The sequence below is a fragment of the Rhinolophus sinicus genome, linkage group LG10 (genome assembly GCF_036562045.2).
Source record: "Rhinolophus sinicus isolate RSC01 linkage group LG10, ASM3656204v1, whole genome shotgun sequence".
Classification (NCBI taxonomy): Eukaryota; Metazoa; Chordata; class Mammalia; order Chiroptera; family Rhinolophidae; genus Rhinolophus; species Rhinolophus sinicus.
In genome coordinates, this window is record NC_133759.1 from 40,121,151 (window position 1) to 40,140,706 (window position 19,556).

General features: G+C 46.3%; 1 protein-coding gene and 1 long non-coding RNA gene across 3 annotated transcripts in view; one reads left to right on the top strand and one right to left on the bottom strand.

The window, feature by feature from the left end:
- The window catches only part of GRIP2 (glutamate receptor interacting protein 2), a 90,818-nt gene extending 90,513 nt beyond the window's left edge, over positions 1–305 (bottom strand). For both annotated transcript variants that reach the window (XM_074312946.1, XM_074312947.1), the window contains exon 1: positions 59–305. In XM_074312946.1, coding sequence (XP_074169047.1) covers positions 59–113 — 55 coding nt within the window. In that variant the 5' untranslated portion in view covers positions 114–305. The remainder of the gene's footprint in view (positions 1–58) is intronic.
- Positions 1–19,556, top strand: part of LOC141567219 (uncharacterized) — a 28,478-nt gene that overhangs the window by 627 nt on the left and 8,295 nt on the right. The window contains exons 2-4 of the long non-coding RNA XR_012489687.1: positions 9,449–9,544; positions 9,786–9,863; positions 16,363–16,535. This is a non-coding gene — a long non-coding RNA (uncharacterized LOC141567219). The remainder of the gene's footprint in view (positions 1–9,448; positions 9,545–9,785; positions 9,864–16,362; positions 16,536–19,556) is intronic.

Below are 19,556 nucleotides of genomic sequence, written 5' to 3' on the forward strand. Positions count from 1 at the left end.
GTCCGCCCTCTGCGCCCCGCGCCGGTGCTCACCGGCTTGAGCAGCCGCTGCGTCCTACCTTCGTCCGGCAGCCGCTGCAGGCAGAACGCGAGGTTCCTTCGCCAGCCCCGCATCCCGGCGGCCGCCCTGCGGCCCGGCCGGGCCTCGCCAGCCCGGCCCGGGCCCCGGCCCCGGCCCCGGCCCCGCCCCCGCTGGGCCGGGAGGCGCAGCGCAGCGCTGGGGAGGGCCGCGGGCCCGGGGCGCGGCGGGCATGGGCGGCCGCCGAGGGTTGGGGGTGTACGGGCGGCCGCCAGGCGCTCGGCTCAGCTCTCGAGCCCGCGGCTGAGCAGCTAGACTCCCCGAGAGCGCGCGCTTTCTCGGGAGCGGGGGGCGGGGCGGCGGGCGGAGGCGAGAGCGGAGTGGGAGGCTGGAGCGGGACCCGAAGGGGCCTGAGCCCATCTCACTCCTGCTGCTAACCTCCAACGGCGCCACACACACACCATCGCCAATTTCCCACACCTCAGCTTTTCAATTCACATTCCTAATAACGTTAATATCCATCAATCGATGAATGAATGAATTAGTGAATGAGTGAATAAATGGGGGTATGAATGAATGAGATGATGAGTAATGGAATGAATGAATAACTGACTGAATGAATGAGTTAGTAAATTGATGAGTGAATGAATAAATGGTGACGGAATATGTAAATAAGTGACTGAGTGAATAAATGAATGAATGAATGACTCAATGAATGAGTGAATGCGTAAGTGCCCCCTGGCCTCAGGCCTGCAAGAGGCAAAGGATCCTCCATAGGAGGCCTCACCCCTGCCCCGGGGTGGGGGAGGCCTTCAGGTTGTATGTTGCAGAGGAAGCAAAGGAGGCTCAGAGAGGGTGGTCCTGTCCACAGACACACTGCAAAGGTGGAGGCCAGTGGGGAGGAAGTCTGTCTGTCTGCAGGCTTTGTCCACTGCACCTAATCACCGTTCCCATTCCTCTGCCTGGAAGCCCTTGAGCTCACCAGGTCTCAGAGGCTCTAAAAAAGAACAGCCTGGGGAAGGGATTTGGGGGTCCTATCCTCAGGAGTCAGATTTGCTTCCTCCATGGAAATGGGGGTTGGGGGTCGGGGAAAGTATAGTCTAGACAAAGGAGTACTACACAGCCGGAAAAAGGAAGGACCTTCTTTGGAAGGGAGCAAAATGAAGAACAGTGTTTATAATATGTGCAGAAAAAAAGGAAGAAAGGCTCTACATCATATTTGTTCAGGTATGTGGAAAATTATTTCCAGTGGAAATACTGGTTCCCTCCAGAAGGAAAATCATGTGGCCAGGGGCAGGTGGGAGAGACTTGCTTTTCATTGACTCACCTTTTGTGCCTCTTGATATTCTAAACCCTGGAAATGCATTATGTATCCAAAAAATAACTTGAAGTTTTTAAATAAATTTTAGAACAATATTAAAAAGCATTTATACCCAGTAAAGACGGCTTCTCCCCACATATCACCCCCACCAATTAAGTCAGCCTTTTTCCTGGATGCCCTCCCTTCATCTTCCAACTCTGAGAAGAGGGTCAACAGCAGAGTCAACAGCGTGTCAGCAGCAGGTCTTGCTGGCACAGAGCACCTTCTATCTGCATGAGTGTTGGGATGAAAGTAAGTGGCCTCTTCTTGGATCCTGGGTTTGTCAGTTTTCATCTATGTGTCCTTAGGCAAATCATTACATCTTTGAAAGCCTCAGAGTCCCCACATGCAAACTAGAGATCATCATCATATCCTAATAGGGACCAGTAAAGCTGGAGCCAGGCACTTGTATCCCAAAAAGGAGTTCAATAATAGAATCCCAGGCATCTTGATCTTACACTTTGACCTTCAGAAGTAGCCCTTTTGTAAGGTAAGGGTAGGATTTTCATGTGATCTTAGATCTCCATTATTTCTTAGAGCTTGGTATAATTAGCCCCATTTTACATGTGAGGACACTGGAGATCAAAGGGATTAAGTGTTTTTCCCAAGGTCACACAGCCAGGAGTTGCCAGAACTGGCTTTTGAACCCAGGTCTGCTTCGCTCCAGGCACCTCCAGACAGCCCTGCCACACAGTCCATCTAATCACCTACTCATGCTCCTAAGACCCTCAGGTGGGTCACATCCTAGCCCCCTATTGATTCTAAATGATTAATCACTTCAGTAAGTAAGGTGCAGGCCCAGGGAGTTGGGGTGAGGGAGGGGCTGATCAACATGCAGGCACTAGTCTGCAGAGCTCCAACTCCAGAACTGGTCTTAATGGCTATAAGCTTCTGACAAGGCAGTGAGTCTTCCCTGGCAGCAGAGTTGTGAATCACTGCTGTCTACATCCAGACTGATGAATCTCTGATAGGAGAGGCAAAGATGCTAGCACCGAGGTCAGGAGTCCCCAACAGAGGAGGCCAGTTAGCAGGGTAGGGCTCAGGCCCAGTACCGCTCCAGTGGCAGGAGAGACGGAGGAGTGATACCAGAAGGATGGAGGGTTCCAGTTACCCATTGTTGCATCACAGGCGACTCTAAACTTAAATGGTACAAAACAACCCTTTGATTGTGGTTGGGAATTCTGTGGGTCAGGAATTCATGCAAGGTAGAGGGGTGTCACAGCTCCATGATATCTGGGCCCCAGCTGGGAAGATGGGGAGACCAGGGGCTGGAATTATGTGGAGGCTTCTTCTCTCACTGGTAACTGAGTCAGAATGACTCAAAGGTTGGGATCATATGAGTATATATATATTTGGCGGGTATGTGCTCTGAAATTGTTTTACCAGTAGGAGTGTGAGACCACAGAAATTCAGAAAGCCCCATGTAAAGGTACTCACTGCAGAGCAAACCGGCCTTCTGGGGGAATTTTCTGTGTAGTCCTGCAGTAACAATCGCTCTGCAATTATACAGGATCCCAGCTGGCTCCACAAAAAGCTTTGTGCTCTGGCCAAGCTCCTGTACAAGGCCTCACACCTTGCTTCTCTTTTTAAGATCTGAGTCTGGGACCAGCTTCCCTACCAGCCTGAGCTTTTACTTCACGCCTCCCATGCTTATTGCTAAAAGACAATTGGTATTCTACATTTTTATATGTCCCCCCCCTTCCAAGAAAATAATCTAAATATTTCCAACTGGAAAGCCTGGAAATGGCATTGAGCCCTGGAAAGAGTAAAATCAGATCCTAGCTCCACCATTTCATTCCTTCACTCAATGGACATTTGTTGAGCACCTACTATGTGTGAGGCACTGCACTTTGTGCAGGGGTCTATCAGTCACTTGGACAAAATCCTTGCTCTTACACAGCTGACATCCTAAGAAAACAGAGTATTTGCTGCGTGACCTCAGGCAGGTCACTGTACCTTTCTGAGTCTCCATTTACTCATCTGTGAAATGGGGCTCATAACCCCCAACCTTGCAACGTGGCTGTGATAAAAGGAGGTAAGGGGACTGGCGAATTTGACGGAAGGCATCTCAGGTGCATAGAGTTGGAAGGAACCTCACTCAGCCCAACCCCCTTATTCTGCAGCTATTGACAAATGCAGATGAGAGAGGGGGAATGAGTCGTCCAAGGTCACTCGGTGAGAGGGAGCAGAGCAAGAGATGGGGCCCAGAGTCCTCTTTTGTCCCTCTTTCCTGAAGACTGAGGCTCACTGCCTGATCCAGCTAGGGTTGAGGAGGGCCTTCATATGCCAGGGTGGAAAGAAAGCTCTCTGACCCCAAAGAGCCAACCAGCCGAGGTGGAAGCCAACTGCTCCACTCTCATTCCACCACCAAGTGGTCACTGGGGGAAACGTACCCTAGCTTACTTGTAGAAACAGCAGCATCTGGGCCAGAACCACAGGTGGGAGCCTCAGGCAGCCCAGAATTTGAGTTGCATGGAAATGACTATTCCCTAAATATCAATCCAGCCACAGCTATTCAGGGAAAAGGCCCAGCACAGCATGGAGAAGGGTGAGGAGGAGCATGCGAGGGCCAGGATTAGTTTTACTTTCCTCATCCCTTGCAGTTCAGCTCTGGTCACAAACCTGCACATCTTACTCAGCAAAACAAAAAGGCTGATCCCTGCCCCACCCTTTGCTTGGAAGATCATTTAGTGGGTATGCTCTCGAAGGTTGTACCCTTCCTCCAGTGACAGGGGCTCACCAAACGATGATTTCGTTCATCCTACAGAAGACTCTCCTCCATGAATTCCTGGATATATAATTTTCTCCATCTTGGTACATTTGTAGGACTGTTTTATGCCCTAAGATTAAGTCCCTAGGAAACTGCCTCGCTTGCCTGACCCTTAATCCAGGTCAGTGTCCATGAGGTTGGGCTAAACATCTCCAGAGAAATGTCTTTAAATAAGCAGATCCCATCCTTGCGAAATGCCTAAAACCATCTCTCTTTGCCCCCTCACATTTTCAGTTAGTTTTGTCGTTGTTATTTTGTTTAAACAAATCAACTTCTTCAAAAACAATAAGAAAGGAACACATTAATAGCCCCATTTCATATGCAGCTGAGGTATCAGAGGGCTTGAGGGATCAAGATCCTAGACAGAAGAACCCCTTACTGAGAGGAGCCCCACATTCTCCCCTGGAGTCATTTGCTGATTCTTGGCACGAGGTGAGAGGTGGAGAAGCCAAATGAGCTCTAAGGAGTTTCATGGGGCTGATGAGACAAAATTTGAAGTTCAAGGCTAGTAAAGCCACCAGAACTTGAAGATCGTGGAGAGAAGGGAGGCACAGAGAAGAAAGCCTGACCGTCAGTACCAGCTTTTCCCTCAGGCATTTGCCAGTTGTTCTTAGACAAGCAGAAAGCAACTGAAGAGCAGAGTGGAGTGTTCTTCAATCTCACAGAACTGGGAAACAAAATTGGAGTTTGGTGCTTAGCAAGGAAGAAAAGCTCTAGGAATTATCCCAGACTTTTTATTGGGACCCCTGGAGGGTCATAACCCAGGAGTAAGGGGTGAACCACGGGTAGCCCAAGACTTACACAAATTGCAATCCAGACTTGACTCGACATGCAGCCCCTGATTAGATTACGGTGATATGCCCTAACTCCAGTTATGTCACAGGAGAGGGCAAGTTCCCTCTAGAAGAAGATAACATCCTGAAGACCCTTCTCAATTTTTCATGCATAATATCTGGCACTGAATTAAAAAAAAACAAAAACACTTTTTTTTTTACCAGACACACCAATAAACAGAACCAAAACAAAAAACCCCGTAGAAATAGACCCAAAGGTGACACAGATATTAGTGTTTTCAGACACAGATTTTAAAATAACTGTGATTAATATGTTCAAGAAAATGTGATAAATGTAAAATTTCAACCAAGCACTGGAATCTAAGAAATAACCAATTGGAAATTCAAGATCAGAACAATATAATCACTGAAATCAAGAACTTAGTAGATGAGTTTACAGATAATTGTGCACATCTGAAGAGAGGATTTGTGGATTGGAAGATAGGTCAGTAGAAAATATGTGGGAAAGTACCACTAATATAAAGAGCAGAAATAATGGTAAATAGAGGAAAGAGACATATGGGACACAGTGAAAAGGACAAACACGTGGAACTGGAGACCCAGAAGGGAAGGAGAAACAGAATGGAGCAGAAGCAATAGTTCTGATAATGACTAAGAACATTCCAAAATTGATAAAGAAGAAAAAAAAAGAAAAAAAAAAGGACATCAAACCACAGTTCCAATAAATGCTACAAACCCCAAAAGAACAAATATATGGAAAACCACACCTAACGCAATAGGAGTAAAATTCCTAAAATTTTTTCCAGAGGCAAAAAAATTACTTAAAAGCAGCCAGAGAAAAAAATATTACCTTCAAAGGAACAGCAGTAATACTGACAGCCAATTTCTTAATAGAAACATTGGAAGGTAGAAAACAATGGATGGCATCTTTAAAGTGCTGAAAGAAAACACATGCCAACCTAAAATGTTGTACTCAGAGAAAATATCCTTCAAAAACGAAGATTAAAAAAAAAAAAGACAGACAACGGCGAGAAATGTTGAAACAGACCACACTAAAAGAACTTCTAAAGGGAGTTCTCCAAGCAGAAGGTAAATAATCCCAGATGGAAATATGACCATGCAGAAAGGAGTGAAGGGTGAATTTGGAGAAAAGTGAAATGAAACGTAACTATACCCAAAAAGGTATAATAATGTCTTCTGGGATTTAAAATATATGTAGCATTAAAATACATGACAACAATGGGAGAAGTATGACTGAAGTTAAAATGAGATAAGGTCCCAGTATTTTCTATAATATGATAAAAGTACTAGTTTACATTGGACTCTCATAAGTCAAAGATGCTTGTTGTAATATTGAGGGTAATCACTAAATTAATGATCAAAGAAACATATAACTAATAATCCAACAGAGGGGAAAATGAAATAAAAAGTGCTTCTTGATTAGTCTAAGATAAGGAAAGAAAATAGGAAACCAAACATAAAACAGGTAGTACACGTAGGAAACACACAGTAAGATTGTAAATATAAAATGGAATCGATTTGACAAATATTTTCCAAGTACTTACTAAGTACAGAAACTGTGCTCAATGCAAGATACACAGGTAATTAAGTCACAGTCCCTTCCATCATACAATTTGGTGGTGATTTACAAGCGAGAAAGAAAGCTTGTCGTATCCTGATGAAATTCCAGTGAGGCTTTATGAAGGAGATGGTTATTTGATCTGGGCCTTAAGGATAGGCAAAGATTTTCACAGGAGGCGTAGCAGGCTGCTAGGAGGCAACATGGCAACATGGGCAAATGGCCAGGGGCAGTCAGGGCACTGTGTATCAGAGAACAGGAGCAGAATATCTGCACATGTGAATCATGAGAGAGACAGTGATGAAGACCTGGAGGGCTGGATGAGGAGTAGCCCCAAGAGTGAGGATCACATTTCCAAACCACAAAAACAAGTATCTAGAAGGAGTCATAGAGTTCATCTAGTCAACCCTCCCATTTTACGGATAAGGAAATTGACACTTGAATGCAAAAAGAAACTTTTTTAGTGTAAGCATAACATGGACTCCTCTGGGTTTTAGAAACCTCATTCTTATGGCCTTTGGGGAGGATGGGTTGGAAAGACAAGATTAGAGGCAGGGAGACCAATGAGGAGTTCGTGTGATGGTGCAAGTGAGGGTGAGGAGGCTTGTCCTGGGGCAGTGACCATGGAGACAACTAAAGGGGAAGAGGCATATATGGGTGACATTGTGTGATGTGGCTATTTGCTAGCAATGCAGTCTGGGTGGAAACCCCTTTGCGTATGAATCAAGGTTCTCCAGAGAAACAGAACCAATAAGAGGTGTGTGTGTGTGTGTGTGTGTGTGTGTGTGTGTGTGTGTGTTGGGGGGGATTTATTATGAGAAATTGGCTCACCTGATTATGGAGGCTGAGAAGTTCAGACCCAGGAGAGCTAATGATGTAAGTTCTAGGCTGAGTCTGAAGGCAGGAGAAGACTGATGTCCCAGCTCGAAGACAGTGAGGCAGAGAAAAAGAATTCTTTCTTCGCCTTTTATTCCATTTGGACCTTCAATGGATTAGATGAGGCCCCCCTACATTAGCGAGGGCCCGGGAAACAGCATGTGCAGAAAGTCTAAGAGAGGAACAAGCTGAGCCATTCTGAGGCACTAAGGGAGGACTCAGGCGGCCAGAAGATCCAGAAGAAAGGAGACAGTGAATAGAAATGAGGCTGAGAAAAATGGCAAAGCCCTATTGCCACAAAGTTCGGATTTCATTCTAAAGGCAACAGGAAGCCATGGAGGGGTTTTAAGTAGGGAAGAGAAATGGTCAGATTTACATTTCTAGAAGTTTTTTTGGGATTCTGGGTGGGCAGTGGCCTGTAGGTGTCCATTCTGCAAGAGAAGAGGGGACGGGATGAAAGCAGGGTGGAAGTTGGAAGCCAGGCAGGGGTCTAGGCTTGAGCTAGTGGTGGTCTGGGACGAAACAGTGGCAATGGAAAATGCTAAGAACGTGAGGGAGATGATACCATTCAGTCCTAATTCTTCACCCCTCCTGTAACCTCATCCTTTGCCATTTAATTGCAGCACCCTACTCCATCACCCTGGGCTTGGCCACATGACTTGCTCTTATCAATGGGATGTCAGCAGAGGTGACACCAGCAGAGGCTTAAAGGGGCCCCTGCACGTGGGGCATGCTCGCCCTGTACCTCTGCCATCACCATCCACTAGGTTGGCCTGGTAGAGGATGAGACATGTGGAGCTGCCCCACCGAGGCTGACCTAAATCCTGGGCCAGCCAGCAACCCCCAGACATAGGAGTGAGCCTAGTCAAGATCAGCAGAGCTGCCTAGCCTATCCTACCCGCAAATGATCCCAGATACATGAATAATTGCTTTGTGTTGTATGCATGGATGTCTGTAGACACGTGAATACTTAGTGTTGTGTGCACGGAGGCCCATAGTTGCTGTTTATGCAGCAGTATTGTCTTACTAGATAGCTGATACAGACAGAAACAGACTGGAGAGCTGCTTCGGAGGCAGAGCCAGCAGAAGGTACTGATGGTTTGCATAGGAGAGTGAGGGTGAGAGAGATGTTATGAAGGAGCCCCAGGTGTCTGGATGGATGAAGCACCTAAATCAAGATGAGGAAGAGAGGGGCTGAGAGGCTAGCAAGGGGACAGGTCTGGTGGAGAAGATCAGAAATCCAGTTCCATCTGCTCTGAATGACAACAGGGAGTCACTGAGGGCTCTTGAAGCAGGACAGTGACCTAGTGACGGTGATGAAAGGGGTATCCTGAACTGAATGCTCTCGTCACCAAATGCCGTCCCTGCCATAGGGCTTTCCCAGAAGGTTAAACTTAAACAAATGTTTTTTTTGTCCATTCTGCTCCCAGAGAGAAACATGCTGCTTTCCCCCTTTTCCAGTTGCTAGGACACTAATCTGTTGGAGAAAGGCGTGGGAACATCTGGATAGGGGAACAGTACTTCTGGGAATTTCCTTTGTATCTGTGATTCCAGTTGCATCTCCTGGTGCTCCTGACGGACACTGCGGAAGGGGCAGCTCATGAAGGTGACCCAGGCAGCAGGGAGGAGAGCAGACAAGTAGGGGAAGGGCACCCCTTTTAGTCAGCACTGACTAAATGCCAGGCCTGTGCCAGGCACTTCCAGCTGCCTGGGCGTCATCACTTATCCCTAAGGGGCCAACGCTCAGAGACCAAAGGAATTGCCTCAGCTTTATTCTGCTTTATCTTCCTTTCAAAGAAAGATACTAGTTTCGTGTCCTTTATTATCTGTATCTCACTAGAGCATAAGTTCCCTGAGGCCAATCCTTTGTTTGTTCACTCTTGTACCCCTGGTGTAAAAAAAAATGTCTGACATGTAGTAACAACAGTACTTAGCATTTGTGGAGTGTTTACTAGCTGTGTGGCACTTTTGTGAATCCTTCAGATGTACTAATTCTTTTAGATTTCAAAGTGACCCCAGAAGTGAGTATTGTTTTTGTCCCCATTTTATAGGTGAGAAAACTCAGGCACAAAGAGACTAATTTGCCCAAAGAAGTAGCAGGCCTGGGAATCCCAGGCAGTTTGGCCCCAGAACCTGAGCTCAGACAGGTAAGAAAATTTACTGAATGAATCAATGACCTTGCCCCACGTCACACAGGGCAACTGGGATCAGCAGGTCCCCCACGAGGAGGTCCAGTTCCCCTCCCTCACACACACACACACACATCAGGCTTCAGCCCTTCTCCTCTCTGTGGGACATGGACTTCTATGAGGGTGGGGCTGGGAGGGGAGGCCACAGGGGGGCTCTTCTCAGAACCACCCAAGTGTAAGGTCACAAACTTTCCTCCAGGCTACCAGCACCTTGCCAGGCTTCAGGCACCTTCGCCGCCTCAGAAGGAGTGGGCAAATCAGGGGCTGGGCACGTAAGGTAAGTCAGAGCTGAGAGATGCCTCAGGACACAGATGGTGTCCTTCCACTTGCTCTCTGGAGCAGTGGTGCTCGCTGGGTATAGACCACAACAGCCAGACCCCCTCTGCCCTGAGCCCCTTGTCCAGACCCACCAACCTCGTACCTTATCACGGGCTTCCCCTTCCCGCTTCCTCAATCTGGAAAACCCTTCAGTATTCTGAGGTCCAGGTCACCTGGCTCTTCATCTGTTCTTCCCAAATCTAATAATTAGAACACGAACCTACGCTCTGACTCAGGGCTTCAATTTTTGAAACCCAAAAGGCCAGACACAGGGAAATCAAAATGACATTTGAAATTTTTCATAACTTGGCCTTGGAATTCAAAGTCCTTGGCATTTGAAACTCAAACATTTTAACTTTTGAAAGTAATAAGTCTTAGCTTTTGAAATTCTTGGCATTTGAAACCAAAAAGTCTAGGCTTTTAAAACTCAAAGCTGTGTGTGTGTGTGTGTGTGTGTGTGTGTGTGTGTGTGTGTGTGTGTGTGTGTTCACATGTATGGGGAGGAACGTCAGTAAATATTCGTGATGAAGGGTTAACAAACCCTTTTTCCTTCTCTTAAGAATAAATTAGACCTCAGGTTTACTGTCTCTATTAACCCTAGAAATCAGATAAAGGTGGAATGTCTGTTGTGTTGCCAGGCAACATTACTTACGTTAAAAATGACTCTTGATTGGTGAATCAACCTGGACTGGAAGGCCCATGAATGAATTATACATGCCCGGTGGGGATGCCATACTGTTTCACTTTCCCGTATGCAAAGACTCTTGTGTGACCCTTGCAGACACCCTGGAAGCTTTGCATACGGAGCTGTTGTTACAGAGACATTGGCTCCTAAGGCATGAATCTTTGAGGCCCACACTTGCCCAATGTGTATCTTATCTCCTGGATTGTCACCTAAGTTGTCGCTTGGGACTAAACATGAATAGCTCCTGAACTGCTATGGGAACTCTCAGGGATGGAAAAGGCTGGTGCGACCCTCAAGGCTGTTTCTTGGACTGTGTCCTGACTGACAAGTGTGTCCTGTGGTCAGGTGTGGATTTCATTGTCTGGTTGAACCCAAAGAAGACTTCCCTGGTGGCGTTCCCCCACTAATTCACATCTCTGTTCCAATTCAAGCTAGGGAGGCACTTGGAATATAAAACTTAGCTGGAGCAACATCTAAAAGGAGGGGAAGGCAATGCCCACCACATACCCAGGACTCCATATACTGTACAAGAGTTCGCATCATCTCATAACACTTCCTCCAGGTGAGGATAACCAATGTCCATTTTATGGATGAAGAGACTGAGGCTCCCAGAGGAAAAGAGACTTGCTGAAAATTATGCAGAAAGAACTGATGTCTGGGAGACATCAACACTGGCAAGTACTGGTTCAAGTACTAGCTCTGTTGGGTATGAGCTGGCAGACCTTGAGGGATACTCTGAACCTCAGTCTCTTTCTAGAAATGAATGTAATTACTGTACAGGGAGGCTGTGAGGCTTGAGATAGCCCACTTTCAGATGTCAGGTGCTACAATGCTGTAGAATTCAAGCTCTATCTCCTCTCTCCCCTCCCTGTCTGTGGTCAAGCCACCCCAGGGGTATACTATCTGACCATGGTTTCTAGTTGCCATTGGCCACAGAGCAGATGTCCCCTGTTCTGCAGAGCAGCATTTCTGTGGCTCAGATTGTCCCAGAGCACAGCTAGGACAGAGGTTCTGGCTGTGTCATTAGTCAAATCTGATTCAAAACGGGGAGCCTGATTGCCAGCATCCCAGAATTGCCTCAAGCAAATGTGAGTAAACATACCTGTTGTTAAAGCAGTTGGGATGAGTCTATTCAATAAATATTTGATGAATACCTCGTATGTTTGGGGCATTGAGAATACCATTACCTGTGAGTATCCACAATCCTTGCCCTTGGCGTTTCAGTCAAGTTAGGGAGACAGACATTAATCAAGAAACTATTGTGCTCACTTCGGCAGCACGTGTACTAAAGATGAAACTATTAAAATTAATATGTAGTTTTTAAAATCCAGCAAATGTTACAAAGGCAAATCGCAGGGTACTGTGAAAACTTGTAACAGGTGGTCTGTTATAAATTGCTGTTGTGATTGCCCACCAAGCCTCATGCCCACATTTTCCAGTTTTCCTTTGGGGACCCAATTTTCCCTTCCATCAATCCAGGTAGGTATGAATTTAGGGTAGGCACATGACCCTGGCCAATCAGAGCATTCCACTCCTTGACTACTTCAACGATTGGTCAAAGATAAACAGTTTGGCCAATGAGATTTAACTCTGGGACTTTTACTGGGACAATTGGGAAAAGAAAGTTCTCTTTCTGATGGATTTTCTAAACTAGAGGGTCAAAATCGGGGTCTAGCATGGGGGCCCTGGAGGAGAACCTATCTAAGCCTGGCATGCCACAGAGTAAGGCTGAGAGATTTGTCATTAGGCAGTTTCCTGGCGATGTCATTTGAGACCCTAGAGCCAGCAATACCTGACGCCATTACCACCGGGCTTTTCTGTTATCTGAACCAACAGTCACCCTTTTTGGCTTATGTCAGTTTAAATTGTTTTTCCATCACTTGCAATCAAGAGCTCTGCCTAATATATGACTAACGGGTCTTGGAAGGCTTCCCTGAAAAGTGACATTCATGCTGAGTACTGAAGGACAAGAGTGAACTAGGCAAAGAGGCCAAGTCTGAAATCAGCAATTTTGGGGCTTGAAAACCTTGAGAATTCAGAAAAGGGGAGGGGCCTTCATCATGTGTAGGCAGAAAAAGGATTAATGAAGGGAGATCATCATGGCAAAAAAGCAAGTCACAAATCACATTGAATGCTTAAATCATTCCTTATCTTTCACTTTAATAAACACAGAAATGCTCATCTCTATTTACTTTTTTTAAATATACATAATTTCAAAAAAATTTTTATTGGGGAATATTGGGGAACAGTGTGTTTCTCCAGGGCCCATCAGCTCCAAGTCGTCCTTCGATCTAGTTGTGGAGGGTGCAGCTCAGCTCCACGTCCAGTCGCCGTTTTCAATCTTTAGTTGCAGGGGGTGCAGAACCGGCAACCTTGTTGTTAAGAGCTCGTGCTCTAACTTCTGGAAGCTCAGTGGCAGCTCATCTTCAATCTATTGTGGGGGCACAGCTCACTAGCCCATGTGGGAATCTAACCGGCAACCCTGTTGTTCAGAGCTTGTGCTCTAACCAACTGAGCCACCCGGCTGCCCCCATTTCTATTTACTTTTGATAAGACCTATATTATAATGAGCTCCCTCTGCAGACAGAAAGATGGCCTTCCCTGCACTGGCCATTACCAAGAGGGCAAAGCCCAAGGCTGCCTTGAGGCAGAAGTGGTTTTGTATTGTTTTGTTTTGGTTAGGTTTTGGTTTTCTTCTTTAAGGAAGGGAGCAATTAAAGCAAAAGTGATAACAGACTAAAAATGGGGCCTATTTTTAAAGGCAAATAACCATTTCTTAATTTTGCAGTTTTATAACATGGTGTAATTTTGTGTTTCAGATTTTCTTAAATTTTAAGCATTTTTTTTTCATTATGAAAGTAACATAACCACATTTTTGTATATGCAGAAAAGAAAAAGATAACTCTTTATAATTCCCTCATTTCAACCCAACCAAAGTTAAAAGTTAGTTTTTGGTGTTTTTCTTCTGTCTTTTTGTCTGATTGTTCAATGCAGTGCATAACCCAGTGCTTTTAAAACTTTGATGTGCCTAAATATTACGTGGGGTTTGTTAAAATGCAAATTCTGACTCAGCAGTCTGGGGTGGGGCCTGAGAGTCTGTATTTCTGATAAGCTCTTGGGCGATGCCAATGCTGGTCCAGACCATGCCCTGAGTCACTCGAGCTGAGGTCAACTCTGTGCTGTGTGGCCTCAGGCAACCAGTAAGCATTTTTGCCCTAGTCCATGAGTCCTAGTTCTCAGGGGTCTCCAGTTGACCCCCAGGCTGGATTAAAGGGCCAGCCAGTAAAAGGTGTCCAAGGCATAAATGTCTACGGGCAACTTTGGTGATGATGATGACGGTGATGATTACTGCTAGATGATTGGCTTAACCAGGTATCTCAGACCTCAGCCTTGACCCTTGTTCCCTGGGTGTGTTCCCAGCTGAAATCTTAGCATATTAAGCCCTTAAGATATCTGCTTGGGAGGGGAGCACTTTCTATAAGAGATATTCATCAAGTCTCCACAGATCTAGTGAGGGCCTTCTGCTTACCACACACAGCCATCTGCCCTTTGCTCCCCCTGGCCTTCCGCAGGAGAAAACCCCATTCTTGTAGCCTGGCACTCAGCCATCCATGATCTGACCTGTTCTATCACCACTGCCTCATCTTCTTATGTCCCATATTCCAGGTATGAAGGACTCCCAGGTCCCACCTCCATGCCTTTGCCACGTTACTTCCTCTGCCTCAAATGCCCTTCTGTGCCTTGAGCATCAAAGAGCAAACTTCTATTCATCCCCCAAAACCTCGATTAGCGATCTCCTTCTTCAGAAGCCTTCCAGACCCTTTCATGCAATGACTGACCTGTAGCCCCTTGCCTCCTTTGTGCCTTGTACAGACCTTGCACAAGCATGACTCATGGTAGCAGATGGCTTAGGAAAAGAAAACAAGAGAGAGGAGGACTCATTGTATTATTTAATGGAAAAGTCCAGGTGGTAGAGCTGGCTTTGGAGACAACTGAGACAAAGGGTTAAACTGTGTCACTGGCACTCTGTTTCTAGCTATAGATTGGCTCTGCCTTCCTTTGTGTAGGCTTCTCTCTCAGGCAGCCCCCAGAAGGCCCTGGAAGCTTTACTCTCCCATCTTTAAGTGCAGCCGAAGACTTCACTTTTCCAGCAACCTTGCAAAAGTCCCAGAATTGAGTCTCATTGGTCTGGCTTGGGTCACATGCTGATCCTTGAACCAATCATTGTGGCCAGTGGGTGGACAGCTCTGATTGGACCAGCCTGAATCACATAGCTATCCCTAAAGCCAAAGGGACTAGAGTGAGGAAAGGCAGCGTTTAGAGGAAAATCAGGGTCCTGGAACCTGAGGCTGAGTGGGGTCTAGACAGCCAAAAACCACTAGTACCTACCACAGATATCTCTTAGAGCAATTTTCACACTGTATTATTTGTTTTTATGACTCTCATCCAGCCAGTGGGGAATTTATAATTCTAGAACATCTTTCAAGCCCAGGAGAAGAGGAGTTTAATAAATGACCATTAAATTGTACTTTTTAAGCATGTCCTTGCTATGTCACCTACATAGCAAGTAAATCAGAACAGATCCTGACAAAGATTTTTGTGACATGTATATTAAGGTAATACTTCCTGACATTTTAAAAATCACAAATCAAGTTTTTGCTCAGTGTCTATGTCCAAACAGGGTGAGCCATGTGTCTCTCATGGAATCCTCACAAGCTGGGGAAGGAGGGCTCTCTCCTTGATGGGTAAGAAAACTGAAGCCCAGTCAGCTTAAGTAGCTTATCTGCGGAAACACAGCTGGCCAGTGGCATTGCTGAGTGTTAATCCCAAGCAGGCTGACTTTCCAGGACTTTCTGATGCTTTGTTGAAGGGGTTCTCAGTTCAGGGGGGCAATGAGGAAAAAATCTCGGAATCACCTTTGGGCTTTTGGAAAATTTTCCTCTGCCTTAGTTTGGGTGCCCTCAGAGACAGACCTTGAGACAATGATTCAAGTGCATGTGTTTTACATGGGTGGGGACCCAAGGTGCCCTGAGAGAGTGCCCGCATGGGACAGAGAGGGGGAAGGCAGACAGTGGAGAGAGCTTCACAAGTGGACAACCGCTGTGGCCAACTGGAGCGGAATGCTGTGGAGACTAGCTGAGGGTCAGGGAGGAACGTAGCTCAGAGTTGTCCTACCTGAGGGGTTAGGGAGCTGGCATGTTTATACCCTGACTCTCTCCAGTCATTGCTTCGGGCTGCCCCCAGGGGGAGGTAATTTGCCAGCATGTCTAGTAGCTAGAAAAAGGCCTCAGTCACCACCAGATGGCTGGGCCAGTGTTGGCTGAAGAGGGCCAGGGATCTCACACAGGGGCTCACAGAGGCTGCCGTGACCCTTATCCTCCCTAGCTGGGGGCTCTTTATAGAAAAACAGCCCAAAATATTTGAGATTGGGGCCGTCGCAGACCTTTATTGGTGGAACACTTCAGGCGTCTCATCCCTAGAGCCTGAGGAGGCCTAGTGCGTATGTTTGCCTGGCTTTCTTCTCTTTGCTTTCCTTTCACTCTCGCTGTTTCCTTGAATTTTTATAAATGTTGTATAACAATACTCAGGAAGAATATACTGGGGATTTGAAATGCAGTGCCTGGGGTTTGGTAAACAACACAGGTTAATTATTTTTCGTTTCTTCTAAGAAAATTATGATAAAAAATTTCAGACAATAGTAACGTAGTGAACACCCATGTGCCCACCCCAAGCTTAAGCACCAGACCATTTCAAACTGATTCCATCTTTTCAGGAGCTGCCATCTTCTAGAGGGTGTGAAATGTGGAGGCAGACGTCCCAGCTTCCAGGGTCCACTCTGCCCCTTTGCAGCTGTGTGCCCTTGAGCCTCAGTATCCTTATCCATGAAATGGAGAATCACGCTAGCACCTGCCTCAGGGAGATATCTGTGAAGAAACCTGTGAACTGGTGAGTACCTTTAGGTGGCCGGTGCCTTTCCTTTTGGCAAAACGTTTCACTGAGTTTCTTGATAAACTTGAAAAGTCTTCTCCATCTTTTCTCCTCTTTCAATGGCTGCAGTCTTTATTTAGGAAGTTTCTATAACAATAGATTTCTTAGTGAAAAAAGGGCAAAAGTGAGGCTGGCTATTTCTCAATGCTTGTTAGCAAGCAAGCGCAAGGATACACACTTCCTGCTCTTCTAGGACAGCTCAGGAGCGAGCTGTTACAGAAGGCATGTTAATTTATTTGCTGACATAGGTGTCCCTATTGCTGGGGAGGAAAGGGTAAGGTGTGCATTAACTTCATGTCAGTGCACACTGCCCGCTGACACATTTTTACTCTGTTACGTTATTTTCTCAGTCACAGTAATTTTTGGTTATTTTTATCATGTTACATTAACATCCAAATATCCTGACATTCCTTCAGAAATCCTCTGAAGTCTGTTTTCTCTTGACTGCCAAGAAAAAAAGGGCAAAGAGACCTTACATCCTGCCCACGCCCATCACAATGCCCATCAAGAACAGCTTTAGAACAGAGGAGTGTCAGCTAGTTACTGCTGGGTAACAAACACTACACATTTAATGGCTTAACACAATACACATTATTGTTCATGAGACTACATTTCATCTGGGTGATTCTGCTGGGTTCACTCATGTCTGAGCTTAGTTGCCTGTCAGGTAGGCAGCTGTCTGATCTTCTCTGGGCTCTCTCAAATGTTTAGGGGTCAGATTGGCTATAAGCTGGTCCAGGATGTAAGCTGGGACACCTGGGCTCTCCTCCATGTGGTTTTACATCCTCCAGAAGGCAAGGCCCAGTTTGTTTTCATGGCATGAAAGAGTATGGAATCACGCACATGCTCAGAAATGGCACACCATTACTTTTGCCACATTCTACTGGCCTAAGCAAGTCATGAGGTCAGCTCATATTCAAGTGGTGGAGAAACAGACTCGTCTCTCAGAGGGAGGAGCTTCAAAGTTACATTGCCTTTCCTTTTGGATGTGAGTACAGGGAGACCATTAATACAGTGAGTCCACTACAAAAGGGAGGGATTCCAGAATGGTCAGCCTATTTCATCTGCCACGACCCACAGCTGAAGCATGTGGTCTTCAAATGGGAGGGTTCAGCCTGGCTCCAGAGAGGGAGGGAGAATGAGGAAGGAAAAGAGGATTCGGATCTTGGCAACCCTGTGTTCCCTTCCCACCCTTCCTAACACTGGAAGTGCTGGGGGGGATTTGCTCTGCACTGCACGTTCCAGGCATCCTAATACTTAATAGATGTCAGAGACAGTTCTATAAGTTGGTTTACTAGGACATTACTGGTGCATAAACTAATTGTTAAACATATTTACCCAAGTCTCTGAGCTGTGAGATAAACATGCAGATCACGTTCTGGTGTCCTCACTGCCTTGACAAGCATGGTCATTTGTAATCGGACCTCCTCCAAGAACTGTGCGTGCTCCTTATGTGAATTGGGGGGATCTGAGCACGAGGAAGCACCATCAGAGAGACTTAAAAAAGGCTTTGCTCCCTTCACACTGACTGCTGGCCTAGATTCTAGAGCCTCCTCCATGCCAACTGCCCTCGCAGCTGATGCCTGGTCCCCTGGCTGGGCGCTCGGCTGCCCCATCTCATCTCTCTCATGCCGATCATTTGTCTGCCTACTTGGGGAGAGCACAGTTTTGGGATTAAGCTTTGGCTCTGCATCTAGGCTCCATGAGTTGCTTTGGGACATTCTTAAAACCGCACTGAAACTCAGCTTGCTCATCTGCAAAATGGGCATCAGAAGACCAAAATTGCTGTTGAACTTCACTCAGAGTATAAATCAAAGTCCTTACAAAGGTCTTAAAGATCAAATCATCTGGCCCCAGTTCCCTCTCTGAACTCATCCTGTTCGTCTCCCCTTTGCTCTTTTTCCTCTAGCTACTTGGGCCTCCTTGCTCTTCCAGGCATGCTGCTTCCTCAGAGCTTTTGCATATGTTGTTCCCTCTGCCAGCATTGCTCTTCCCTGAAATACCCCCACGGTCCTCTCCCTCACGTCCTTCAGGTTTTTGCTGACATTCTCCCTATCTGCCAGCCTGTCTAAAGAATGCAGCCCCCACTCTGTAGCACTCCCCATCTTGCTGCCCTGCTAGATTTTTCTGCTTATTACTTATCACTGTCTAACTGACTACATAGTTCATCAAATTCAGACAACAACAGCAGGATGAGATGTTAGTTTATGTACCACAAAAAAAAAAAAGAAAAAACACTACCAGTTAAGCTGTAGAACAATGCTGAGTTATCGAAATGCATCCTGATTTCAGAAATGTTGAATGTGGGAGAAAAACTGACATCATAGAAACCATGAAAAATGGTGTATTTTACTTATCTATTTTGTTTCTTTTCTGTTCTCCACACAAGAATGGCAGCTCCATTGGGGCAGGGTCTCTGCCTGTTTTGTTCACTGCTGGGTTGTAGGACAGTGCCCGGCTCATAGTAGGTCTCTTGCAATATTGTTGAACATTGAATGATTCCTCTTTAACCCCAAGAATGTACATGATCTGGAATTGCCAAGCGCTGCCCAGATAAGCTATATGAATAATCAGCGTGAGATGGAGCATGACAAGAAAGGGCTCTGGTGGGAAAGCAGCACTCTGAAGAGTGCTCTGACAGCAGGGACACTCTCGGCGCCAGTGCAGCAGCCAGCACATGGTAAATGCTGAACAAATATGTATTCACTGGGCACGTGATTGGATAGTCTGAGATGTTGTCTTGAACCCAAAACTCAAGACTAATGTGGAGCCAAGGGCTTGCCTCTGAAGGAGGTCATTGCTACAGTGTGGGTGGTGCCCCCTGGGGCTGTGGGGCCACCCTGGCTTCATGTCTCCATGCCCTAGGGACTGGACCCAGTGAGAAAGGGGTGTGGACAAAGGAATATGGTGGCTTGTAGGACATGCTACAGGTCAGGGAGTAGCAATGTGACCCATTCTCACATTCACATGGGGCCTCAC